Source organism: Macaca mulatta, chromosome 10 (assembly GCF_049350105.2).
Source record: "Macaca mulatta isolate MMU2019108-1 chromosome 10, T2T-MMU8v2.0, whole genome shotgun sequence".
NCBI classification, from domain to species: Eukaryota; Metazoa; Chordata; class Mammalia; order Primates; family Cercopithecidae; genus Macaca; species Macaca mulatta.
This window is the reverse complement of record NC_133415.1, coordinates 96,022,689-96,050,652: the sequence shown is the minus strand read 5'-3', so window position 1 is coordinate 96,050,652 and position 27,964 is coordinate 96,022,689. Positions and strand designations below refer to the sequence as shown.

Genomic DNA, 27,964 nt, shown 5'->3' with positions numbered 1-27,964 from the left:
GGCATTAGTGAAGGGTTTAAAGCTGGTGAGCAACAGGTTGTGGAGTGACTGTCTTCCTGAACAACCACTCTGGCTGCTGTGTGTGGAGAGGGGTTGGGAGGGACAAGACTTCAGGCAGTTAAGAAGCTAAGTCAGAGCTGAGGTTGCTGCAGCGGGGTGGGGAGAAGCAACAGGTTCACAGACATTCTGGAATCTGGAATCTGAGTTGGGAGTCAGGGACCAGGAGAAGGGCTGAAGGCCTTTTTTTTCTTTTTCTTTCTTTCTTTCTTTTTTTTTTTTGAGATGGAGTCTCACTCTGCCAACAGGCTGGAGTGCAGTGGTGCGATCTCGGCTCACTGCAACCTCCGACTCCCTGGTTGAAGCGGTTCTCCTGCCTCAGCCTCCCGAGTAGCTGGGATTACAGGCATGCTCCATCACGCCCAGCTAATTTTTGGATTTTTAGTAGAGACAGGATTTCACCATGTTGGCCAGGATAGTCTAAATCTCCTGACCTCAGGTGATCCACCTACCTTGGCCTCCTAAAATGCTGGGATTACAGGTATGAGCCACCGCACCCGGCCAGGGCTGAAGGTCTTACGGGGACCTCAGTGCTCTGAAAAGGCATGTGCTCAACTCCTGGGCACCAAGCTGTTGCAATAGTGGCTTTTTGCCTGCTTCCTCAGAGAAGCCACTTTGCTGGAAGCAAGGAGTAAAGCCTGGGGCCGTATCTCAATCATGTTTGACGTCCATTATTCAAACCCTGACACTACCACCACCCTGTCCCCAGTGTGCTTGGGTGACCTCTCAGTGAGGGCAGACTGTGGGCTCCTTGCAGATGGGGTCACTTTATCTTAACATCCCCACTGCCCAGCAATGAGGCCAGGTGTCAGAAGTGCAAATACCTGTGACGGGTACGTGCCATCCATCACTTAGCTTTTTAAAAAAATTACCAGAAACAGCTGTTTGGCAGATGCCACTTGGGTGAGATGCAGTGCTGGCATTAAATCCAGGGCACCTCAGACATTGAGGTCTACTTGGCAACAATTTGGAGCATGTGCTGGTATTTTGGCCCAAGAAAGAAGCAGCTGGCCTTCCGTGCCATGCTGTTGTCCAGGTGTCTATACAGTTGGCCTAGAGTCAAGGCTGGGGTGGTCTGGTGAATTTAAGACTTGGAAGTGGGAAGAAAGGAAGGGAAACGGGCTCTTGAGTGGGCCAGCCCTGTACTAGGCGTGTTCACATCCATTAACTCACTTAATTCCCACTCAGCTCAGTGAGGTGGGAATAATCACCCAATTTCACAGATGGGGAAACAGATTTGGAGAGGGAAAGTGACAAGTTTGTGGTCACTTGGATGGTAAATGGAGGTGTGGAGAATGCAGGCAGGTGCAAGGCCTCCCCGGAAGAGGGAAATTATAAAAATGGAGCATGGCTGAGAAGAGGAACCAGGTGCTGTGGGCGTGAAAATCTATCAGAAGAGGAATGGGAGGGGTTTTAAGAAACTGAGAACGCTTACCTGGAGCACACCCAATCTCCAAACGAAGGTCATCTGGAAGGGCGGCCAGGCTCTTACTTCCCCAGGAGGCAGATCCAACTTTGCAGGGAGAAATTATAGATTGGCAGTATCGGTAAAGCGTCAGGGAAATCTTTCTAACCACAAGGACCTCAAACTGGAAATGGATTTGTTATGAAGTCCTGCTTTTGAACCGAGCAATATTATTGGATAATACATGCTTTTTTTTTTTTTTTTTTTTTTTAACAGAAAAAATGGTTGGATCATGAGGTTAAACCCGAAAATACTTAAGATTTCTAAGTTGCATTTGGGTTATTTATATTTGCACATCTTGACAGACAGCATTAATGCATGTTAATATTCCTGCCATCAAAACATTACTCAAACCAGAACTACTGGCTCTGAAAGCATCTGCGGTGTGTGCACACTCTGCTAATAGAAAGGTTAACTTGTATTTTTGAATTATTGATGGTTGCTTGTTACTAATTTCTTTTTCCTCAGAAAGGAGGAAATTATTAATGAAGAGATCATTGCCAATGTGTCTGACATCTATTAATGGCTTCATCTTGCAACCAGATTAAAAGAGACAGCTGGTCCCTGAATTTATGTGTGGAGGCAGCTCCAAATGTGCTGACAATTCCGTGGGAGGGCGGGGCCAACGGCAGTGGGGCCTGAGCACGGTGCCGGTGGCTGGTACAGGGTCCTCCCCTGGTTGGCGCGGCCTCCGTGGAACGGCCATCAAAGGTTTTGCTGCCGAGGGACCAGGCAGCAGATGGGCTATCACTCTTTTGGCATCTTTCCAAACTCTTGTTACCCACGGGAGCCCATTCGCACCCTCACTGTACCAGCCACTTGTTGACGTGTGCTCTGTGTTTTGGAACAGCGGTTTCTAACTTGAACATGCATTAGAATCACCTGGAAGGCTGGTGCAATGAGAGCCCAGGCCCCACCTCCAGCGTTTCTGATTCAGCAGGCCTGGGGTGGGGCCCAAGAACTTGTATTTCTAACACCTTCCCAGGTGAGGCTGATGCTATTGGTCCAGAAACCACACTCTGAGAATGAGTTTTAGATCAATAATTGTCAAATTGTGCTGTAAGATTTCTCTAAAGAAAGGGTTGGCAAACTTTCTATAAAGGGCAAGACGGTAAATATTTTAAGCTTTGTGGGCCAGACGATCTTTGTCACACTCACTCACCTCTGCTGCTACAGTTCAGACAGCGGCCACAGGCAATATGTAAATGAATACATGGGTTTGTGTTTCGATAAAACTTTATAAAAATAGACAGTGGTCCAGATTTGGCCCATGGGTGGAGTTTGCTAACCTCTGTTCTAGAGCAGTGCTGTCCAGTAGAACTTTCTGCAGAAAGCAGCCATAGGCAGTATGTAAATGAATAAGCATGGATGTGGCACAATACAACTTTATTTAAAAAAAGTAGGCAGTGGGCCAGATGTGGCAGAGGTTTGGTGACCTCTGTGTTAGAGCAGCACTAATAGAATTCTCCATGATGTTGGAAATGTTCTGTATCTACACTTTCTGATACAGCAGCCACTGGCCACCTGTGGCTACTGAGTACTTGAAATGTGGTGTGGCCAAGCACTGAAATTCTCAATTTTAAGTTTAAACGGCTAGTGGCTATCAGTGCCACAGCAAGAAGACAGAGGCTCCAATGGAGCAGCCACTGCCAGTACAAGAAGTGATCCTTCCCGCCTTCCTACATGGACACTGCCCTTCTTGAGGCTCAGTGTTCTCATGTGTAAGATGGGGATCAAACAATAGCTACATCACTGGACTTTCATCACTGGACTTTGATACTTTAAACGTAGAATAAACTCTACTAGATATATGGTTGAGAGATCTCATTAGTAAGACACATGGCCCCAGCAGGTATCTTCCCCCTGGTACTGTGCTCCCCACTGGAGGGCTGACCACTGGGGGTGAGGCAGGGCTGGGGAGATGGGGACCAGCTCTGGGGTTGTTACCGCTTTCTGTTTGTCCAATCTCCTCAACCAGATTGTAAGCTACATGATGGCAATGACCACGTCTATTGTTTAGGCTGCAAACCACAGCCCTGAGATTCCTGACACACATCAAAAGGCCAGCGTACTTGTTGAAAGGATGCCCCAAGTTTCAGGTTTCCCCTAAAACTGCTTGACAGAGAGATCTGTAGCTGAAATGTCTGGACACTCCTGTCTTGGTTCCTGCCAGAGCTGAAACGGAAGCCACTAGGCAGATATGGAAACTGACGTACAGAGAGGTCTTGCCAAAGGTTTATGGGGTTAAGGACAGAGTCTGAAGATAAGAGACCTACTGACTGAGCATAACTAAGAGAGTTTGTAGGGCAGAATGCCATCTCTTACAAAGCTCACCCTGCCTCCTTCCTTCAGCACTGATGCGATGCTGGGCACAGCCCCGAGCCAAGCAAATCTGCGGTCATGTCCCAGCTCCCTGGGCTGATGGGGTCAGATGGGAAAGAGGGCTCCCTGTGCAGGAGGGTGGGAGACGATGCTATAACTTTCCATGAGTTCCCTCCCTTGAGAAGCCAGCTAGCTGGAAGCTTTGTGTAAGGCATCTTTAGCCCTGTGCCAGCCCTCTCTCTCCACCCCCAAACCCTCATCTCCTAGCAGCCCCGTGGTAAGTGTCCAGGTTCCCTTTGGCAACTCAAGTCTTGTAGAACAGATGAAGAGGAGACAACATTCCCACAATGTAAAAAGCACCATCACAGTGACCTGCGCGGGGGAACATGCCTTGAGCAGGAAGGGCCCGCTGGCCAAAGTTCCAAAGAGAAGCCCTAAGGGCCAGTGTGAGTCTCCCAGGGAGGTGATGCAGTGCAGGGCTTCCAGGCAGAGGGACTGGCCGGTGCAAAAGCCTGGCGGTGCTATGGGTGCCAGAGCCTGGCCGGGCAGCAGGTGGCAGCACGTGCTACTGAAGGAGAGGGGGCAGTTTCTCGGGGTGGAGGGAGGTTCAGAAAGCACAGAGGGTCACAGTTCATGACCATGGTGCACCTGGGCAGGTAACTCCTGGTGCGGGATCAGGTCCCACTCCACCAGCTCAGTGACCACTGAAATGTTTTTTTTTTTTTTTTTTAAATTTTAAAATTTTTTTATCTTTATTTTTTCCCTCGGGGCCACATGAACCCCATTCAGACCTGGGGGATTTGCCTGCGGTGATGTCGCATCCCTAAAGCAGGGGTGCAAGGGGGCACCAAAGGGTGTATGCTCTGAGGATGCTTAACTGCTTTTATAGTTTTCCATAAAGCTTGAGAGAGGGGATGAATTGGCAGGAGTCCAGGAAAGTCGCGGCAAGTTACAAGTGTGACGCCAAGCTCCTTAGTGGCTTAGAAATCTCCTCCCCACCTGGGTCATCCCCTGGGATCAGCCATGACTGGGGTTGCTTGTGGCGGTCTTGGGCCAGGCTTCTGCTCGGAGGCTTCCTAACTGCTGTCTGCCCAAGGCAGGGTTCGAGTGAGTGAGTGAGGGAGCAAACAGCTGGCCGCTCAGCTCTCAGCAGAAGGGATCTTTCCATTCCAATTGTCCCCAAGGGCTATGCATTGTGGTGTCCCCAGAGAACAGCACAGAGTAAGGCACACAATTAAGTGCACCATAAATATTGGTAGAATTATTCATCTCCAAGGCAACTTGTAAAAGGTTCCACTCCCAGGCCACCCCCGACAGGCCTGCCGAATTCCACTCTCCCCAGCAGGGGTCTGGGAAGCAGGACTTGGAGAAAATTTCCTGGTAGTTCTTGGACCAGGCAAGTGTGGGAGGCACTGGTTGGTCCAACAGGCTAGTCCAAGCACTTCAGCTTTTGAAAGTGGTCACGGTCATAGTGGTGGTGGTGGGAGTCGGGGTCCGGAGAGGGGTGGAAGAATTTGCCTGGGATTGTAAGTGTTGGGTAGGAGGAGTAATTGGGTTTCCGTTCAAGGGAACTGTTCCACTCTACCTAGTGGGGGCTGGGGACTGACAGAGTGAGGCCCTGTGTTCTCTGCCGTGGCAACTTGGGTCCAGAGCCTGGGGCTCCCCACTTTTGGAAACCCTGCCATGCTTGATTTTCACAATTCCCCTACAGTCTCCCGGGTCCCTGGCACCCCAGCAAGGATGGGGGGGTAGGGGGCCCGGCTGACACAGAAGAAGGAGGGCTTTGGCCAGGTAGCAAAGTGTTCCCAAAGTGTGAATTCCGTAAGCATTTCTGGGTGTCCCTGCCCCTGGCTTTTACATCTCAGACCCCCAGCCAAGACTCAGGTACCAGCTGCCTCCCAGGACAGCAGCGAGCCAGGCTGTGGGCTGCGGGCTGCGGGCTGTGGGCTGCGAGGGACAGCGCCAGCGCTGATCTGTGGTTTTAGGCTTTCAGCCCCAACCAGGTCTTTGTTAAGACCGAGAAGACAAGGGAAAAAGCTACATGGTTCTGTCTCCCTAGAAAAGGAAAGGGAAGGCTGCCAGAGAAAAATTGCGGGGGGTGAAGGGGGATGTCTCATGCCCCGTCTGCGCCCCCTTCCGCGTGGTGGTGGTGGGGACAAAAATGTGGGTGAACAAGAAGATGGGGTGGGCGGCTAATTGAGGGGGGCGGCGATTGTGGCGCGGTCAGCGATGCGCCCAGAAGAGTGTGAGTGGGTTGTGTGAGTGTGCGCGCGCGCGCTCTTAGATGAAATTCTCATCTCAGGGTGTGCCCGAGACCCTGGCCAGCAGCCGCCTGCCCCAGCTTTGGGCAGACGCCCCCACCCGCTGTCGCAATTCACCTGGCCCCTTATCTTGAGTTGTGAGGGCTGCTCCCTCCCTCCCTCCTCTCGCCACCGAACCCCCATTCACCTGTTCCCCAACCCGAGTTCAAACGGCTGCTCCCGCTCCCTCCTCCCCGCATCGCCCCCGTACCTGCGCCCCCACAGGGCAGACGATGCTTGGCTGCGCGGCACGGCGCGGGGCGAAGAGGCGAGGACCCTGCCTGGCGTGCGGGTGCGGGGGTGATGTGTGGACGCGCGTGACTGTGCCAGCGGCCCGAGCTGGTCGGCCCCGGAGAGGGTGTGCGGGGGAGTCCGCGTGTGCCAGCCGCGGGCGTGTGCCAGGCGCGGGCGTGCGCGCGAGGGTGTGTGCACGGCCGAGGCGGAGCGCCCGGGCGGGCGGCGGCGGCGGCGACGGCGGCGGCGTTAGGACTCGGGGGACACCGCCCCCCGCCCCCCGCGTCCCGCCCCCACCCAGCCTCCCGCCTCAGTTCGCGCCGCGCCTCGGCTTGGAGCGCAGCGGCGCCGGCTCCGGGAGCCCGAGCGGAGCCAGCCGCGCTCACATCCAGCGGCCGCACGGGCGATGCGGGGCCGCCCCGCGCCCGCCCCAGTCCCGGCCCCAGCCCCGGCCCCCGCGGGAAGGGGCTGAGCCGCCCGCCGCCGCCCGGATGGCGAGCCTCGCCGCGCTCGCCCTCAGCCTGCTCCTGAGGCTGCAGCTGCCGCCGCTGCCCGGCGCCCGGGCTCAGAGCGCCGCAGGTGAGTGCGCCCGCTCGGCTCCCCTGGGCTCCCCGCTCCCTCCCGGATGCGCGCGGGCTCCGAGCCGCGGGGCCCTCGGAGGAGAAAGTTGCGCGGGCTCGCGGGGGCGCGGGTCCCCATGGCCGGAACCCGGGTCTCAGCCTGCAGGCGGGGGAAGCCGTGTCCCCGCGCGCCCCGGCCAGCCAGCCTGGTCCCTCGCGTCTCTCGGCAGCCCGCGTTTGGCGAAGTTCGCAGCTTCACTTTCCTGCCGGTCCCCCGGGCTGGAGTAACTTTCCGCGGTTGTTGCGAATATTTCCACTTGCTGCCTCCCACTTGTCGGAATCTGCCACTTGAGTGTTTGGGGCGGCGAGATGAGGAGCGGCACCGACGCCCAGGGTGGAGCGTTCCCTCCCGGGCAGCGCGCGCTTTTAGTGGGGAGGACAGGTCCCCAGCAGGCCGAGGCTGCCGGGGCGGCGGCTTTTCTTTTCTCCTCGGAGATACAGGAAGCTCCACATTTGCTCTGAACACGCAGCTCCCCTAATCAAGCCGCTGAAGGCACCCGTGGGGATGTTTGCGTTGATGACCGAGAGCAATGCCTCCGCCCTACCCGCTGGCTTTTCTCCGAGGTAGCTGGGCGCCCGTGTTAAGGCCCTTGGAGGGGAGTGGATTTGACCCGTGTGCGCGTCTGCTCCTGAAAAGTTCGGGGACTCATATTTGGGTTTGGCCACGGGAAGGAGGTGAGCAGAGGTAGTTCCCCAGAGTAGGGGGAGCGGGGGGCGTGGGGGAGTGCCCTGCCGTGCTCCTAAAGGCACGTTGGCGGGTGCTGGAGGGCATCACAGTCCAGGGTCTTAAACATCACCAAGCCCCACCGCAGGCAGCTTCCAGCCCCAAGCCCCCCCTCCCCCCAAGAGTAGCGGCAGAGGGAAGAAGAGAAGGGAGGGAGTGCTGCAGGTGTACTTCCAAGTTTAAAATCACCTTAAAGTTTCTTAGCACCGATTGCTTTTGGTGTAACTGCGCCGGGCTGAGGTGGCTGGGATCACGGGGACAGGCTGAGATCAGCCCGTGGGACGCAGGAACAGGCTCGTTTTGGATCGTTGAGCAACAGCTGTGCCCATTTATTATCTCACCGAAAGAAGGAAAGGAAGAAAGAGAAAAAGAACGAACCTGTGCGGAAGTACAGCGTGTTTGCACAGGCTGCGTCTGAGGTTAAGGGCCGCTGGAGGGACATTCCGTTGGAAATGCGTTAGAGCCTTCCTTGCTTGGTACTAAAATGGAAGAGGAATAGGCGACTTCTGTGAAGGGACAGCCTGTTTCCCTGGCTGGGAAGTTGGGTGACGAAGACACTCCTTTAGAGGTGTGTGAAGCTGAAAGGTTGGATTAGCAAGTGAGAGAAGAGGGACAGCCACAGCATCATTCTAAAGATGGTGCACAATTCTCGTTTTCCTCATTTTGGAGTGTGTGTTAGGTGTGCTAGGGAGGGAGGGGTGCTAGGGAGGATGCCCGGGGCAGTCCTGGACACCCAGGCATGATTCGTGACTCAGATTTTATATCCTCTAATGCATGACCGGCCAACCACACATTAATACCACTCACGTTCCCGCTGCAGAAACAGGATCAAAAATATTCCATCACGGGTCTCAAATCGTTCTTGGGTAGTAAGCGGTAAAACCCGTACCGGCTCGGGAGGCTGTCCAGCGCTGAACGCCGCCCGTTCCGGATGCTCCCGCCAGGTGGCGCTCTCCCACAACTATTAAAATGCAAATCTGGTTGCTTTCGTATCAGGAATAGAACTTCTTTTCAATTTTTAAATGAGTAATGTGTTTATTCAGCAGCCTTTTGTTAAAACATTTAGAGAAGTGTGAGGAGCGAGCACCTTTTCTTTGTTTGCTCTTTAGAACGCAGGAGAAAGAAAAGAAATCCTGGAATATGGTTTGGGAAGAAATCTGTTAAGGCATCCTGTGTTTCTTTTGGGTCTACCTGAGCAGGCTGGCTTCTGCAAACCTACTATATAGCATATATTTAGCAAGTGGCTGCCTTTGTGCCAGGGGCTCCTTAAACGAATGGGATTAGCTTGTATTGGAGAACTGGTTGGTGCATTCTAAGCCTCACGCATTTGTAGAAATGGGGATTTTCTGTATATATCTGTCCTCTCCTTTCCAGTTTAACGGCAACTCGACCATCTAAATTAGATTTTTTTTTTCCAGGGTTCCTCATGAACATCTGTATCTGCCAAAACAAGAATACTGTAAATGTTGACTTAAAAAATGGACTTATATTCTTATTTTATTCCTAAATTCAGAAATTGTTAGAATTTCAAATCTAGTATAAATATGACAATAACTTGATTTCCTTTAAAGTATTTTATTTAAAACTTTTGGCAAGTTTGGATAAATACATTTTAAGACTAAGTAGTGTGTTTTCCATGTTCTTTTGATCTGAAAATTCCCAATCTCGAAAGCAATTTCAATTTGTAAGGTTACATCCATAACATAGTTGGGCTAGTATGTTTTGCTGTAACATGTTGGTCTCAGTGTCCAAAAGTCAGGGGCGGAAGCTTGTCATCAAAAGGCAATTTCCTTTTTCCTTACTCTAAGACATATTTCTTGAGCCACGACAGTTTTTGGAAGGAATGATAGAAAAATGAAACAAAAAACATTTAAAAACAGCCTCTTAACAATGTGGCAAAACATGATTTGGGATGGGGGAAGAGAGAGACAGTTAAATGAATAAGGGGATAATTAGTTCATTTACCAGTGGATTTCAAAATCCACATATTGAGAGCAAAAATGGATCTTATAGGGGACTGACTTGCAATTGCAATTGTTAGCAATGTAGTCATTTAACTCGATAATCACTGCTGTATACCTCTGGGGAACTGTTAGCCGTACAGTTGAATTTTACTTTCTGTCATGGATTGCTTGATTTGTTTCCTAATAAAAGAACAATTAATGTGCAAACCTGGCTTAAATTCTATTCCAGCAACAATTGCAAACACATAGTAAAAACACACCATCTTCTTGGGTTACAACCCACTCTCTTTCTACTCTACTTAATTTCTTCTTGCTTGTCCTCAGCACAGCTCTTGCAGGCGTCAGGCTGCCAGCTGAGACAGTGTTCCATGTAGTAGTGTAGCTGTCACCTTTCACAGCCATGATCAGAGGACATGACAGCATCACTCTTTCAAGCACGGGATACTCCCCTGACTCCGTGACAGTGTGTTGCTGTGGAAACAAGAGCAATTCTGTGTAGGTAGTGGTCCTTGATAAATATTTATTGATGATGGTGAAGAGACCTTAGAGCCTCATGGCAGCTATAATGTGGGGGAGGGTGGGCGCAGGGGAATTTAACTCAGCAGGCAGCCTGGTTTAGAGAAAAGAGTGTGAGCTTTGGCGTCTGAAGTCCTCAGTTTGAATCCTCCTCTGCTTCTTTCTACCTATGCCAGCTTGGGCAAGTCATTTACCTTCTCAGATCTCCAGCTTCTCATTTGTAAAGCGAGGATAATTAGAGCTGTCTTGCTGGACTTTGTGGCAACCAAGTAAGATGGTATATGCAGAGTGAATGGAAGATTGCCTGGTACATAATAGGCACTTTGTCCCAAGAGGAGCCTGGTCTGTTACTGGCCTCAGCACAGGTGTATGCGCACAGGCCCGGGGGGTGGGGCATCAGTCTTATGCTAAGTAGTGAACTGACCATGAGATGGCTGGGTTTGGTGATGATTTTTAGTTTCTTTTTTTTTTTTTGGAGATGGAGTCTCACTGTGTCGCCGAGGCTGGAGTGCAGTGGTGCAGGCTTGGCTCACTGCAACCTCTGCCTCCTGGGTTCAAGTGATTCTCCTGCCTCAGCCTCCCAAGTAGCTGGGATTACAAGAATGTGCCACCATACCTGACTAATTTTTGTATTTTTATTAGAGACGGAGTTTCATCATATTAGCCAGGCTGGTCTCGAACTCCTGACCTCAGGTGATCTGCCCACCTCGGCCTCCCAAAGTGCTGGGATTACAGGCGTGAGCTACCACACCCACCCAGTTTTCTTCCTTTTCTTCTTTTTAGGGACTTGATTCCCTGCACCTGCTTTTACAGAGAGATTGCCAATGAAATTTGCTGACAGATGACACTAGTAAATCTGGCCATTCAAGGGTTTAAATAGGGAATGTTGACTTTTAGGCATATTTTACCCTCTGACTTAGAAGTGTTGATAAACCACAAATGGTTACATATTGTGGCAGGACACAATATTTGGACGCGTTCTGTTTCCCTTCCTACACTCTCCCGTGTACAGCCTTCCTTGCTTTTGGGCTCTGTCCTCTGCTCTTCCCTAACCTGGAGATCAAGTGCACAGCACTCTGGGGCTGGGGGGGACAAAGAAACTTTGTGCACTTGATAAAAAAACAAAGAATAAGAAAACAAACAAGGGCCATGGCATTCCAACAAATAAATTAACAAGCTATGAGATTATTGAGAACAAACCATGTCGGACAAGTATAATAGCATTTGCAAACACATTACAGAATTGGGTCCAGGAGGCAATACCACATAGATACTAGAAAGCAGTTAGCGTGTCTCATGAAATCTTACAGAATGATTCTGATTAGTGTGGAGAGGAAGAAAGCCACATATTTTCAGTGGATGAACAATAATCAGATACAGCCGCAGGGACAGGGGTTCATCAATAGTGTGTGTCCAGGTGGGTTAGGGTGACCGGTTGGGGTCGTGGGTTTCAGCATTTGATATGGTCCTGCTGGACACTTTTATTTGCCAGGGAGAGGCAGAAATGAGCAGGATAATGCCATTTATTTTTTATCTGTTGGTAAGAGTTGCAGGTGCTAAAGAGGATACAGAGGGACCCAGTGAGGATTCTAGAAATACATTCCAAAGGGACCTAGCAGAAGTCAACCGTAAAAACATGGGAATTGATGTGTCAATAAAGCGGAACAGGGAAAGAGGGAGGTGTCAGTGAGGCATGGTGATCATTAGGGCCTGTGTTTTTTTATTTTTATTTATTTTTTGTTGTTTTAGACGGAGTCTCACTGCTCTATTGCCAGGCTGGAGTGCAGTGGCTTGATCTCGGCTCACTGCAACCTCCGTTTCTTGGGTTCAAGCAGTTCTCCTGCCTCAGCCTCTCGAATAGCAGGGACCACAGGTGTGCACCACCACGCCCAGCTAATTTTTGTATTTTTTGTAGAGATGGGATTTCACCATGTTGGTCATGATGGTCTCGATCTCTTCATCTTGTGATCCGCCCACCTCGGCCTCCCAAATTGCTGGGATTACCGGTGTGAGCCACCGCGCCTGGCCCATTAGGGCCTGTTTTATCTCCAAATGTGAGCATTGTTTCAGTTCGCCCTTCCTAGGTATATCCACAAGGAGGGGCTGCGCAGAAGCCTCATCAGATCCACTTTCAGACTGGTAAGTCACCTGGAAATTGAAGCAGACCCACAGTGTGGCAGACTTAATTTTTTCTCACACTGAAGCCAGGCTGCTAAAGTGCGTGTGACACACAAGCACATCCCCTGGAGCATAAGTAGAAGAGATGCAAAGTCTCACATTTCTTGGATATTCAGTTGACAATTTTTGTTTGATGATGGAGGGAATAAAAAATGGTGGAGCCACTTCGGTAAACAGTTTGGCAGTTTCTTTAAAAAGTTAAACAGACACTCCCCATAAAATCCAGCAATTCCACTTCTAGGAATCTGCCCAACAGAAATGAAAACATATGTCCACAGAAAGACACAAACATGAATGTTTGTAGCAGCATTATTCACAGAAGCCAAAACCTGAAAACAATCCAGATGTCCATCAACCGGCGAATCCCTCCGAGGGAATACGACTAGGAATAAAAAGGAATGAACCGCTGATACAGGCTACCCCATGGATGGGCCTCGAGAACATTATGCTAAGCAAAAGAAGCTGGATGTAACAGACTGCATATTTTATGAGATGCACAGATAAGGCAGATCTATAGAGACAGACAGCAGACCAGTGGTTGCCTAGGGCTAGGCATGGAGCAGGGGTTTATAGGAAACGAACCTGAGAGAACAGTTGATATGCCGCTCTCAAGAGATGTTTGCAAACCTCTAACTTTCTTGACTTGGAAACTGGAAGGTGGTGATGGTTGTGTAACTCTACATTTGCTAAAAGGTATAAATTGTACCCTGATGATGGATGAAATCTTATGGACTAAAGCTGTTAAAACTTTTATTTGACCATGGGCCTTTGTGAAGTTAAACTGATGTGTACATCTCAGCTCCCTAATGCACTTGTGATGTGGCCTTGATAAGTTACTTCAGTGCTCTGAATCTTTTTTTCTACATCTGCAAAATGGGACTACCGATGCCTCATTGCTGCAAGAACTGGAGATAATTCCTGTAAATTGTCAAGCCTGGTCCGTGGCGGAAAACAGGCAGCAAGGAAATGGCATTACTATGACTTAGCTCTTGCTAGTTTCCAAAATAGTTTGTTGTATTAGCAATTTGCAAATCATTATCTCTCGCCCTTTTAAAGGCTCTTTAGACTGTGAATTAAATCTGTGAAGTAGCATTTTTTCCCCCTCATCAATTTGGCAAAAATGCAAAAGTTTGAGACTATCAAGTCTTGACAAGGATCTGAGCAATTAGGTAGCTTTGTTCATTTTTGAGTAGCGAAAATTGAAACAGCCTTTCTGAGTGCTAATTTGGCAATGTCTATTAAAATTAAAGACACGAATAACTTTTACCCTGAGTATTTTGGTAGGGTAGGGATTTGTGGGGGAGAGAAGAGATCATTCATTCATTTCTTTTCTCATTAAGCTAAGGATGTAGAGATTTAACAGAAGAGTAGAAGCGTCTTGGATCACGAGCAGGTGCAACTTTTTTTTTTTTTTTTCCCACCATTGGTTTCCTGCCAGGTTGAACAGAGGAGAAAACAGTTCTGCACCAGCTTTGTCTCTGCCTTTGTAGGGGCTTCCATCAACACCCAGGAGGAACTTCACGCTAATAGTTCTTCAAGTGCTGCTCTTAAAAGATGTTTGCAGACCACGGCTGGGTGAGTGGTGGCTCAAGCCTGTAATCCCAGCACTTTGAGGGGCCGAGGTACATGGATCACTTGAGGCCAGGAGTTCAAGACCAGCCTATCCAATGTGTCGAAATGCCGGCTCTACTACAAAACCAAAAATTAGCCAGGTGTGGTGGTGCATGCCTGTAATCCCAGCTACTTGGGTGGCTTATGGATGAGACTCACTTGAACCCAGGAGACGGAGGTTGCAGGGAGCTGAGATCATGCCCCTGTACTTCTGCCTGGGCGAAAGAGTGAGACTCTGTCTAAAAAAAAAAAAAAAATAGTTTGCAAACTTCTAACTTTCTAGGCGTCATGGAGCTTATCCTCTTCCCTGGAAGAATGCAGTGCTGCCGACTACATATCCCCGTATCCCACAGTTATGTTCCAGCTCCTGCTTCCCAGAACCTTGGAAACCTGTTTCTTCTCAAACCACCCCTCATTTTGCTTTACTCCCCCTTTTATCCTATTGGTTCTAGAAGCCTACACAAGACCACAAACCCATTTCTCTTGGTCCTCCCTGACCTCATGGTGGGTGGTTATGTAGTCATCCCTCAGGGATCACGCATTTGTCTCTTTGTAACTGAGCATGAATGAATGGGTTCACATCAGCAAGCAGGAGTTTTAAAAACAGTGCTTCATGTTGGATCATCACAAATACTAGTGGCCTTGGGTGGTCTTGACTTCCTCTGATTGACTATAATTATGCTTTTGTGCGTGTGCTGCTTAAGTGATCAGTTTGGCTATTGGGAGCTCCTTCAAACCAGGTTCTTATTTACCACCTCCAGGCCTCCTTGAGAGAGTCCTTATTTTCCAGTGACAACAAGGATTTTCAGACCCACGTGTTGGTTTGTTATTATTTATTATATTATTATAGTAGTTATTATTTAAAGAGCCCTGATCCCTTTGTCGTGGGAACATCAGAATCTGGGTGCAGATTTTTGGTATTTTCTTTGAACACTGGCATACAGCAGGGTAAAATGGGGATGGCTGGTGGCATTAGGGACAGAAAAGAAAGAGGTTCTAAACAGCATGCATTTATGATTATTTGTCTCTTTGATTTCATAAAGTTAGTTTGAATAGGATAACTCACTAATCTAATTAAAAATAATTTTGCCACATTGCCACACTATGTGTTTAAATGAGTATTGCTGAGAAGTTGACGTCACCATGTCTTTTTTTCTTTAGCATCTTGGAATTGGCCTCCAAGTGCCTGGGTCCAGTGTCAGGTCCAGAGTCAGGTCCCAGCTGTCCATGTTTCTTTCTTGGGCACCAACTTTCTGAAAAGGAAAAGCAAGCCCAGTCCTTTTCTAAAGGAGCTATATTAATTGTCTGATAGTAACAAGTTACTCCCCCAGTGCAGTGGCTTTATCGTCTCACTATTTCTTTGGCTCAGGAATCTGTGTGGCTTGGGTCCTGTGGCTCAGGGCCCCTCACAGGCTGCAGTCAGTTCAGCTTGAATGGGAAAGGGTCTGCTTCCAGGTTCACTCACATGACTGTTGGCAGGGTTCACTTACTCACGGGCTCTTGGCTTGGGGACCTCCATCTCTCATGAGTTGTTTGCTAGATGCCACGCTCAGTTCCGTGCCACACAGGCACTTGCCACACATGTAAACACACTTGTCCGCTTCATCGGACAGCTCACAGCGTTGCAGCTGACTTTGTCAGAGTGAGCAAGTGAGAGGGCTGGAGTGAGTGTGAGGAAGACAGAAGTCACAATCCTTTGTAACCTAATTTGGGAAGTGATGTCACATCACTTTGTCATATTCTGTCAGAAGCAAGTCACTAGGTTCAGCTCATACTCAAGGGAAAGGAATTGCACAAGGAAGTTGTCTTAGAGTTCTGCAGAGAAACAGAACCAATAGACTATATATTAGAATTTATAACAGGGCACATATATTATATATCACATTTTAAGTGTATATTATATATTGGCCGGGCGTGGTGGCTCATGCCTGTAATTCCAGCACTTTGGGAGGCCGAGGCGGGCGGATCCCCTGAGGTTAGGGGTTCGAGACAGCCTGGCCAACATGGTAAAACCCCATCTCTACTAAAAATGCAGAATTAGCCGAGCATGATGGTGCATGCCTGTAATCCCAGCTACTTGGGAGGCTGAGGCAGGAGAATCGCTTGAACCTGGGAGGGGGGATTTGCAGTGAGCTGAGCCCGTGCCATTGCATTCCTGCCCAGGAGACATGACTGAAACTCTGTCTAAAAAAAAAATATGTGTGTATATATATGTATATGTGTGTGTGTGTGTATGTGTGTATATATATGTGTGTGTATGTGTGTGTGTGTGTGTATATATATCTCCCTCCCTCCCTCTCCCCCTTTCTCTCTCTATATATATGAGAGAAATCTCAATCAATCTCTCTGTCTCTCTCCCGGCCCCGCCTTCCTCTCTCTGCCTCTCATATATATATAGAGGGAAAGGGAGAGGGAGGAAGCGGGGGCGGGGGGGAGAGAGAGAGAGAGAGAGAGAGAGAGATTGACTGAGATTTCTTATAGGAATTGGCTTATGCAGGTTTAAAGGTTGAGAAGTCCCACAGTCTGCAAGCTGGAGTCCCAGGAAAATTGATGGTGGAAGTCTGAAGGCCTGAGAATTTGGGGGTTGATGGTGTAGGCTCTGACTTGAGTCCGAACACCCAAGAACCAGGAGTACTGATGCCCAAGGGAAGGAGAGGATGGATGTCCCAGCTCAAGCCAAGAGAGCAATTTGCCCTCCTCTACTTTTTTGTTCTATTCGGGCCCCCAGTGGATTGGAGGATGCCCACCTGCATTGGGGAGGGCCATCTGCTTTACTCAGTTGACCAGTGCAAATGCTGATCTCTTCCAGAAACGCCCTCACAGACACACCCAGAAATAACATTTTACCAGCTATCTGGGCATCTGTTAGCCCAGCCGAGTGGCCACATAGGATTAACCATCACAGGATGAATACCAGGCAGTGGGGGTCGTTGGGATCCACTTCAGGAGCTGCCCACCACAGGAACCTGAAGTCACACACAAGTGTAGGAAACCTTGTTTCTCAGAGAAAAGTACAAATATAACCTTTGAAGTGTGTTCAGGTCTTTTAATTCTTTTTATTTTGGGTGGCAGTAGTGTCAGTTCAGTGTCAGGTTTTCACTCTTTATAGGCCTTAGAGTAGAGAGATTTAGTATCTCAGAAGGGATTTAGTTTAAATTTTATAAAAGTTAATTAGGTATGTCAGAAAGTAAAAGTGAATTAATCTGAAGATCCATCAGAAAACTTTTCAACCTTTACCCCCAAGACTGAAGTACGATTGTGTTTTTGTAAGACTAAAATTTTTCCACTAGTATCTAGGTTCCACAAAAACCAATTTATAAACAACACCAATATATTAGGGCTATAATATAATTTAGCTGAAATTTAATATTTTTATTACATTTGCATATTCCAGTTTTTAAAATTAGCGCTTATTTTAGACCTTTCTAACCCATTTCCAGAAGTTTAAAAATGGGCTCCATAAAACTAACATAGAGAATATAAGTTATAGCAATTAAAAAGTCTGATGTAAACACGTAAGTTATTATAGGGATTGAAACATGTCATGCCTGAACTCTTGGTTGTGGTTGTTGTGGCAGTAGTACAGTCATCAGAAGAGACTGTCACAATATTCTTTTCAAGGTAACTGTGTTTAGGGCCCCAGGAGATCTTGCAGTGAAGGAAGGATGTTTTGTCAAAATCTAAATGAGATGACCAGACTTTGGACTTCTGGTGAAGATGTGCTTCAAGAATTTACTGTTTTTTACAGCTTAACTGTTTGATTCGGGGGTGGTGGTGATGCCAAAGATCCGCATTGTTCTTGTCTAGGCGGTATCTGTATTTTGGCAGGAGAGGCACCAATGTATGATGGTCCCAACCCTAAGCCCTTTTGAGTCATTTCTACAAGGTGACCCTAGGAAGGAGGGCTCTAAGACACCTTGAGTTCACCCTTCATCTGCCTTGAGGAAGTGTTTGGCCTCCACTTTCAGGGAGTTAGGTTTTTGAGCAGTTTCCCATTTACTACCTGTCCCCTTCAGCCTTACTACTTCTGGCTGTGCAAGACTGGATGCCAGGCTCTCCTCCTGGTGTGAGGGGGGGTGGGGTACCATGTCTAGGTCATGGCTGCTGCCTGTTGTGGTGTGGAACCTGCACAAATATACCTAACAGGCCTGGGTCAAGGAACTTGTTCTGCTCTTCTGTCCTAGCTTTGAGTTCAAAGCCATTTCAGTGTCCAGTCCTTCTTCTCTTTCCAGATCCAGAGCTTTGGATGTTTTGACTGTTACATTTTTCTTTGTCAGTGAATCTTTCCTCTGCCTAAGACTGTCCATTTACCATCTCTTAACCTTTTGCATTATTTTTTCACCTTTTTAAATAGAAAGTGTGTGTGTTGGAATGGGAGAGTGACTTTCAGCTCAGAAACCACAACTGTAAGCCAAGATTCTAAACGGTCTCAAATCAGAGTTGCAGGGTGCGTGTCAGGAATGATTAGTTATTTTCCCAGAGCTTCTAGCCTTAAAGAAGCCAGGCACAAAGTCAGCTTCCTCCCTGTATCTCAGCTGGCTCCAGTTCAGGGTGGTTATCTTCTCATAAACAAAATTGTCTGGGATGAAGTAGAGGCCAGCTGTCTAACACTTCAGTTGCAGTTTTGAGGTCATTTTTATTAGGTTTACTAAGGAGCAATGGAACTTTCTGGAAAAGAGGAAATACACAGTTTTCAACTTTTGAGATGCTCAGCTTAATCGTGCAAACACCCAACCAAATCCAGGTACCACAACACCCTTGCTTTAGCAGAAGTTTTATAAACTTTTTCTGGGTATACTTACCAAGGTGAATTTTCCATCTCAACGAAGTTCTTTAAGTTTTCTTCTTGGAAGAAAAATAGAAAGTTCCAAGTAGAAAAATATTTCTGGGACTTGACCCTCCGAACACCATTTTTGGTGGAAAAGTGCAATAAATTTGAACAAATTTCAAAGTTACTGCTGCCTTTAGAAAGTATACACATATTTTAAAATGGAGTTTTTTAGTTTAAAACTGTAACTTGGGGCCAGGCTTCTGATGGGTCACTTTTTTATTGAAGGTTGATGAAGTCAGATTTCTTATCCTTATTATCTTTTCCTCTTCCCACATACGAAATATTTAGCATATATTTAAATTTCTTTGTGTAAATCTCTCTGTATTGCAGTTGTTCTGCCTGAGAGTTGGCTTGATGAGCACTGAAGCATTTCTTCATTCCATTCCCATTTCCTCACACTTCCAAAACCTCAGCAGTTGTGCCTGGAAAGCTGCTGACTACCTGTTCTACCTGGGATTCTAGGGGTCTTTGGTATCTTTCCCATTCCAGGTTACCTTTTCAGATGTCTAATTTGAGAGCATCCTTTTGTGATCCATAGATTTTTGGCTGAAACTTCAGACATTTTCTCCTTTTGGGGTTTCAGCTTTTCTGGAGATCCTTAGTTCTAGCCACTGCTTTGGCTCACACAAAAGGTTCCAGGAATTTTGCCTCGTGCTAACTGCCTTTGTGCCAGCCATCTTTCACTAAATGTCAGGTCCAAATGGATGAAGGGAGAAGAAACATGGGTAAATTCCACTAGACTCAGCTCCTTCCCCCCAAATTCTCATGTTTTAGGCATGCTTTACTCGTTGTGTCCTACTTTGATATTCTGATCCCTGTCCAAAATGTGGCCATTGTGGTAGGTTCTTCATGTCTGTCCCACTTCTGACACCAATGGCGTCATTGCAGTTGGGTCACAGGTTATCTGGTAAGGACCTTGGATGTGCTTCCAAACTTCTATACATTTTTGATTTCTTTAGCCAAAAATATAGGATATTATGGGAGCATGGTGACTACACAGGGTTGAAGCAGATATCGTATATCTTGGGCTGGCTTTTTCTGGCCTCATGGTTTACTAATGAGGTGCTAGTGACCTCTTCAAACTAGCAGAATCCTGCTTGTACATAGAAGCATCCCAGTTTTTGCTATGCCACTTCCCTTCTATATCAGCATCTTGGATGATCTTATACTAACAATCTGGGCATCTACTTAAGGACTAATTTACAAATATCAGGATTTTCTGGTACATGAACCAAAGTCAGCATCTGCAAGTCCACATGTTCCTCTGCAGAAAGAAAACAGAGTCAATTTAATGGATACATCAATCAAATAGGTATTAATAATCAAACTATGTAAGTTTATGTCAGCATTGAAAGCAGAATGGAAGGCTACACTCTTTAGAAGAGGTATGGGAAAAATGGAACTAGGATGGTGGATAAAGGGCATTTTGACTTTGTCTGTAATACTCTGTTGCTTTTGAAAAGGAGAACATACTTTAAGAAAATTTGTTAAAATTGGTTGATAATTCTTGATGGAGAAGAACCTAGGTGTTAATTGCACTTCTCTTTGTAATATTTCTGCATTTCAATTATTCCTTTAAAAAGTGATGTCTGTTCACGGCAGCAGCACAATCATAGCTCAGGGTCTCGCTCTGTTGGCAGGCTGGAGTGCAGTGGCACAGTCAGAGCCCGGGATCTCGCTCTGTTGGCAGGCTGGAGTGCAGTGGCACAGTCAGAGCCCAGGATCTCGCTCTGTTGGCAGGCTGGAGTGCAGTGGCACAGTCAGAGCCCGGGATCTCGCTCTGTTGGCAGGCTGGAGTGCAGTGGCACAGTCAGAGCCCGGGGTCTCGCTCTGTTGGCAGGCTGGAGTGCAGTGGCACAGTCAGAGCCCCGGGTCTCGCTCTGTTGGCAGGCTGGAGTGCAGTGGCACAGTCAGAGCCCGGGGTCTCGCTCTGTTGGGCAGGCTGGAGTGCAGTGGCACAGTCAGAGCCCGGGGTCACGCTCTGTTGGCAGGCTGGAGTGCAGTGGCACAGTCAGAGCCCGGGGTCTCGCTCTGTTGGCAGGCTGGAGTGCAGTGGCACAGTCGGAGCCCGGGGTCTCGCTCTGTTGGGCAGGCTGGAGTGCAGTGGCACAGTCAGAGCCCGGGGTCTCGCTCTGTTGGCAGGCTGGAGTGCAGTGGCACAGTCGGAGCCCGGGGTCTCGCTCTGTTGGCAGGCTGGAGTGCAGTGGCACAGTCGGAGCCCGGGGTCTCGCTCTGTTGGCAGGCTGGAGTGCAGTGGCACAGTCGGAGCCCGGGGTCTCGCTCTGTTGGCAGGCTGGAGTGCAGTGGCACAGTCGGAGCCCGGGGTCTCGCTCTGTTGGCAGGCTGGAGTGCAGTGGCACAGTCGGAGCCCGGGGTCTCGCTCTGTTGGCAGGCTGGAGTGCAGTGGCACAGTCGGAGCCCGGGGTCTCGCTCTGTTGGCAGGCTGGAGTGCAGTGGCACAGTCGGAGCCCGGGGTCTCGCTCTGTTGGCAGGCTGGAGTGCAGTGGCACAGTCGGAGCCCGGGGTCTCGCTCTGTTGGCAGGCTGGAGTGCAGTGGCACAGTCGGAGCCCGGTGTCTCGCTCTGTTGGCAGGCTGGAGTGCAGTGGCACAGTCGGAGCCCGGGGTCTCGCTCTGTTGGCAGGCTGGAGTGCAGTGGCATAGTCAGAGCCCGGGGTCTCACTCTGTTGTGAGGCTGGAGTGCAGTGGCACAGTCAGAGCCCGGGGTCTCGCTCTGTTGTGAGGCTGGAGTGCAGTGGTACAGTCACAGCTCCAAGTGATGTTCTTGAAATTTAAGATTTATTAATAAGGTACTGATAATAGGAATTTCAAATATATGTACAGTTTTCTTCTGTCATCTTTTCAAGACAAATTTAGAATTTATTTTCTATATGGAAGGCCTTATTTCAGAGTTTGTAAAGGATTTCTCTGGGGAATCTTAACACCCTTGCATCATGCAGAAGAACGGAAATAGAGAACTTTATCACAGACACAGGGAGACATTTGAACAGGGGTGCGTGGGGCCCAGCGGAGGGGACCTTCTTAGCCATCAGTTCTATCCCCTTTTCACACATCCTTCTCCTCTTTCCTGGCACCTCCACGGAGGAGACTTTCTCGCTCCCCAGAGAAACAGCAGAGATTCTTTCATAGGACAGCCTTTGGCCTTAGGTTTGCCTGAGGCCTCAGAAAGGCACATCTGACTCAAAGAATAATGTTGCGCAATCTTTTCAATGTTTAGAGGTGCTGTGAACTTGGGCATCATTTTTCCATCTGTGAAATGACAAGATGATTTCTATGTTTCTTAAAGACTAAAGTTCTAGGTCTCTGACTTTAGGATTTTTATTTATGTTCTGAAAATCAAATCATTGGATATCTTTGCTAAAGATTAAATATATTAAAAATATATTTTCCCAACGGATCAGTTTTGTTATATGATATTACTCATGGTTTGTTTGTTCAAAAGGAATAAGTTGTGAAATCCCCAGGTCTAGAAGATAAAGCAACCTGTTTCAAGGATTGTTCATTTCAAACAGCGACTCCATTAGAACAGTCCAGATTAGAGTATGACAGCAGGGATTTTCACTTTCCTAGGAGGAAGGTTTCTAAACCCAAAAGAGTATACAGAGGAGAAGAGCATTTGGCTCAAGTTGGAATGAAAAGCAGAAAATTCAAGAAGGGGAAAAATCATTTGGTGAAATGATGGATGATGGGCAATAATGGTAGGGACCAGATTCAAAAGTTATGAAAATCACAGGTGCAGCAGGGTCTGCTGAGTATGAAGGATCCAAACTGAAAATCAGAGGAATAAATGCAGGAGGTGAAATGACTACCAAATAGGAAACACTAACATTATTACATGCTTTAAATACTTGTCATGAGCCAGATACTTTTCAAGGGTTTTACTAATTATCACTCCTTGAGTTTTCATCACACTGTTACGATGTAGATACAATGATCATCAAAACTGAGGAATAGAGTGGTTAAGTAGCAAGCCCAAGGTCACACAGCTAGTGAGTGTTGGAACTTGACTTGAGCCAGAAGAATTCAAGGCTAGATTCTGTGTTCTTGGCTATTACTTTATGCTCTCTCTGTCTGGCTTACTTTGTGTCATGTGCTGTGCAAAATTCATACTTACGGAGAAAATTAGATCCTGTTTGAAATGTCTGGGTGGAAAGCCTTTTTTTTTTTCAGAATTTTCAATGATCATGTCTTTGAGGGAAATTCTAAGACTTCATTTAATTCTCATAATGATCCCACGAGGCAGACACAGCAATCCCATGTATCAGATAAGATAATTGGTTTCATGGAGGTTCGAGGGCTTGGCCACAATCACACTGTGGTCGTCTCATTCAGAGGCCAGATTCTGAATCACCACGTGATGTTGAATGTTAGAAGATTTTTATGGGAATAAGAGGTATGGGAGAGAGAGACTGTCTTTCCCAGAAAGAAGCTCCATCTTCCCCTACAAATGAGTCTCAACTATCCCAGTCATACAAGGGGGCAATTCTGAGGGGAGGACCCTCACCTGTCCTGGAACAGAGGTTGAGCCCCTAGATATAGCTGCCCCTGATTCCACACTGGAGACCGAGCACCTGAAGGTGCCATATGCCAAACCCCAGGGGTCATCCCACACTATGGACTTCGGACCTCTGGGGCTCCAGCAAGCGCAGCAGTTTAGGAAAACACTTCTGGCTGGACAGTTAGTTGAGTTTACTTTCTCCACAGCACATCCACCTTGTGGATTTAAGACAGGTGATCATTACTCCAGTTTTACAAATGAGAGGTTGAAGCCAAGGATGGGACTGCTTCTGCATTTGTAGGATGCATCAGGTGTTGAATGTCACAGATTTTGCTGCAAGAATCTCTGATTCTGAGATATAAGGGCCTGCATAATTTTATCTCTGATTTTCCAAAGGCACCAAATACCTTGCCATTGACTTTTTCATCATGTGCCTTAAAATAAAGAACACGTAGATCCCCTTTCAGTTTCCACTCTGTGAAACTGTGCTTGGTTTCTAACATGCCCTTTTGGTAGTTCTTGGCTGAATCTTCCTTCCTTATGGAATCAGATCTGGGGCAGGTGAGTCCATCTGCTCTGTCATGAACCACGTGGTGGTTAAGAGTGCAGGCTCTCGGGAGGATCACCTGAGGTCGGGAGTGCGAGAGCAGCCATGACCAACATGGAGAAACCCCATCTCTCCTAAAAATACAAAATTAGCTGGGCGTGGTGACGCATGCCTGTAATCCCACCTACTCAGGAGGCTGAGGCAGGAGAATCCCTTGAACCCAGGAGGTGGAGGTTGCAGTGAGCAGAGATTGTGCAATTGCATTCCAGCCTGGGCAACAAGAGTGAAACTCCGTCTCAAAAAAAAAAAAAAAAAAAAAAAAAAAAAAAAGACTGCAGGCTCTGATCTCAGACTGTGGGCTCAAGGCTGTGCTAATTTATAAGCTGTATGTATGACCTGAACAAGCTACTTAAACCCTTTGAGCCTCGATTTTATCATCTGTGAAGTGAGGCTAATAGTAGTAACTTGCTTGTAGGATGGTTGTGAGAAATTAATGAGGTGAGGTATGTAAAATGCTTAGCAAGGAGCCAGGCTCATGGAAAGTGCTCCATAAATACTAGCCATCCTTGGTGATAGTGCTATTGCTGGAAGTTCAGTGGAGGTGTCATTAATGCAAGAAAGCGTGAGTGCATGGCTGGGGTGACCAGTTGTCCTCATATGCCCAGGATGGAGATGGTTACTGGACATAGGACTTTCAATGCTTATTGAAAATGTAGGAATGTTTGAGACAAATCAGGATGAGTTGGTCACTGTAATGCTCATCCCAGGCCCACAAACTCTGTTTAGAGTGATCTTGCTGCACAGGTTGTGCAGGGGCTGGCAGATTGCATATAGGATTTATATTTGTGTAGCAAAAAAGATTATCTGATATTTGACCCGCATTTTATAGCTGTTACTTTAGGAAGAAATAGAAGAGCTGTTTGTCAGTTTCGAAAATTATCACCACTAGTGGAACTGTCTGGGATCTGGTGTTGTATCTCTCTGAATCTTAACAGAAAACAGAATTCAACTCCCGTGTGTCAAGAGACTTTAATAAAGGGACTATTCATGTGGTGGGGTTGAGGTTAAGAGAACTCACAAGGGATGCTGAGGCACTTGGGGACTAGGACTAGTGGGAAGCCTCAGTGAGGTTTTGAAGCTTTAATGTGGAAAGGGGCAAAGGGAGGGAATTGTGTTAATGGAGCCCTTCTCTGTACTGCTCTGGATTCCAGGAGGCTACATGACCTCGACTTTTTTGCGCTCTGATTCCTGACTGAGTTTAGTGATGGAGTTTGGCATTGGTAGGAGATGGTATGGCAGGAGGAGAGGGGTTAGGGTACTTGTCCTGTGCTCTTTCTGCCCCACTACTTTCTGATGTGGTTGTGTTCCTCAATGACAATGGTTCTCAAAGTGTGGTCCCTTGACCATCAGTGTCAGCATCACCTGGGAACTTTTCAGAAATGCAAAGTTTTGGGCTCCATAGCAGATCCACTGAATAAAAAACTCTGGGCCGGGCGCGGTGGCTCAAGCCTGTAATCCCAGCACTTTGGGAGGCCGAGATGGGTGGATCACGAGGTCAGGAGATCGAGACCATCCTGGCTAACACAGTGAAACCCCGTCTCTACTAAAAAATACAAAAAACTAGCTGGGCGAGGTGGCGGGCGCCTGTAGTCCCAGCTACTCGGGAGGCTGAGGCAGGAGAATGGCGTGAACCCGGGACGTGGGGCTTGCAGTGAGCCGAGATCTGGCCACTGCACCCCAGCCTGGGCGACAGAGCGAGACTCTGTCTCAAAAAAAAAAAAAAAAAAAACAACTCTGGTGTGGGACCCAGAAATTTGTGTTTCAAAACCCTTTCAGGTAATTCTGATAGAAGTGAAAATTTGAGAATTGCTGGTCTAGGGAACAAAGACACACCATTAATCCTGGGTGGGGTCTTTGGCCAGTCAAGTCCCTTCTCTGGTCTAGAGATCAGTTTTCTTCTCAGCCAAATAAGAGGGAGCTTTGCTGTCTCCAACCATAACACTTAACTATCTGAAATGGTCTTCTTGTTTATCTTTGTGTTTATTTTTCTGACTCTTTTCTACTGGAATCTGTGCTCCATAATCATTCATATTTTGTCCTTTTCCCTGCTGATCCCACGTGCCCAGTGCCATTCCTACGCATAGTTGGTGCTCACTTAATGTTGGTGAGTAAATGAATATTCAGTGATTTCTAGGATACTTTCAGCGATTTTAATCTTGAATAGAAGATTCTGTGTTCTGTCTTGTGTAATAGTAGCTGGTTTATCTTAAATCTGTCATTCAGAAATCCCAATTCATATTTTCATTTTCTAAAGAAAAATAATAATTAAAGAAAGAATACTTAAAGTACTCTCTGTGTGCCATAGACCTTGATACCTGCACGTATGTCACACATTATCCCATTTAATCCTGATAAAGACCCTGTGAAATTGCATTACTATAAAGAAATACAGTCTTAGTGAGATTATGCAACATACTCAGTCACACAACTATTAACTGGACAAACCTGGTTTCCACCCAGCTGTGTTGATTTCTAGACCAGCATTGTCTCAGTTTCAAAGCTGCAAAAGATTCAGAAGAGTCTTCTGAATTGTGAAGATTGACTATATTGTTGAAGACTAGTTTATCCTTAAATATATTTCATCTTGGGTCACTCAACATGTTGGAAAGAGAAGAGGCATTGGAGTCAGAGAGACCTGAATTAAAATCCCAGCTCTTGCCACTTACTGAGTCTGCGACCTTGGGCAAATTACGGTGATTTTTTGAGCCTAGATTCCCCGCTGTCAGTGGGAATACTTCTACCAGTCTGGCAGGGGGTTATGAAGATTGGAAAGGCTGCATGTCAAATACCTGGTGAGGGATAGTAGCACTGGTGGTTATAATATTATTGCATTTTGGAGAATTGTTAACTCACACGTGAGTCATGATAAATTTCAATTTGATAGGTGGATTTTGGAGTTCACTTCTGTTCATTAGGAAAAATTTATAATGTGACTTGAACTTATAGCCATCGTTGGAGATATTTTCATCCCTATCAAGATGGGCTCTGAAGTCAGACTGGTTGGGATTCTTAATCGTCCTGCTTACTCTCTCTATATCCTTGGGAAAATCAGTTAACCTCTCTGAGCCTTAAATTTCTTTATGGAAATAATAGTGCCTAGCAAATGGGAATACTAGTGCCTATCTCATTAGATGGTTGTGAGCATGACATGAAGTAACACATATAAAATGGTGAATAAATAGTGTGGAAATGATGATCGTGCTTAAATAGGAATTTCCTCTGTGTACCAAATAAGAGTGGAATGCCCATGGTCTCATTGCTGTTGTGTATTACACATGAAGATACACATCAACACTTGTGGGTGGGCCCTAGGTGAGGTCCTAGATAGAAATAGGTAATGGTAACTATATACCAGACACTGTGTAAAAAGTCCTTTCTAATACAGAACCCTGCGATTTAAAGACTTGCCTTCTAATGCACTGCGTGTAACCTAGAAAGAAGCTAAAGAGCCTCTGAGCCACCAAAGAGATGTTAAACACACAAAGTTCTTATTTTTTCCTCCTGAGGAGAGCCCTTAGTCTCTCCTTCAGTGGCCAGCAGCTCTTACTTTACCTACAGTTCTAGCAAGTTTTTATTTGATTTCTAAGCTCAGAAGATTTAGAAGGAGGGAGAAGGTTGTTTCAGGGAGGCATGCTTGCAGTGCTGATAAATAAAGGCAGTGATGACCTCATTACTAGAGAAGAGGAGGGAGATTGGTTTACTTTAGTGGTTCTTTAGAAGAAATCAACCTGTAATCTATTCTTTTAAATTTATGAAAGCTTTTGATAATACAGTGAGAACGGTGCAGAGAGTTGACAGCATGTGACTCCTGGATTAGGACGACTTGAGAAATTCAAATTGAAATGACAGTTTGGACCCTGTGTTAGTTAACTGTTGCTACATTTATAACCCCCAGTGTTGAATTAGGAGGTATAAATGTAAAAAGCAGTGATGAAACCTCAATCAACTCAGTAGCGGCAGCTGCTAGGTATGAGGGCCAAGCATGCTCTTCCCCTTGGAAGACCCTAGAGGTCCCACC

The 27,964-nt window shown here is 47.2% G+C and overlaps 1 protein-coding gene across 3 annotated transcripts in view; it reads left to right on the top strand.

The window, feature by feature from the left end:
- Nucleotides 1-6,690: 6,690 nt before the first annotated feature.
- PTPRT (protein tyrosine phosphatase receptor type T) overlaps nucleotides 6,691-27,964 on the top strand; it is a 1,118,573-nt gene continuing 1,097,299 nt past the window's right edge. For all 3 annotated transcript variants that reach the window (XM_028828430.2, XM_077949122.1, XM_028828427.2), the window contains exon 1: nucleotides 6,691-6,957. In XM_028828430.2, coding sequence (XP_028684263.1) covers nucleotides 6,870-6,957 — 88 coding nt within the window. In that variant the 5' untranslated portion in view covers nucleotides 6,691-6,869. The remainder of the gene's footprint in view (nucleotides 6,958-27,964) is intronic.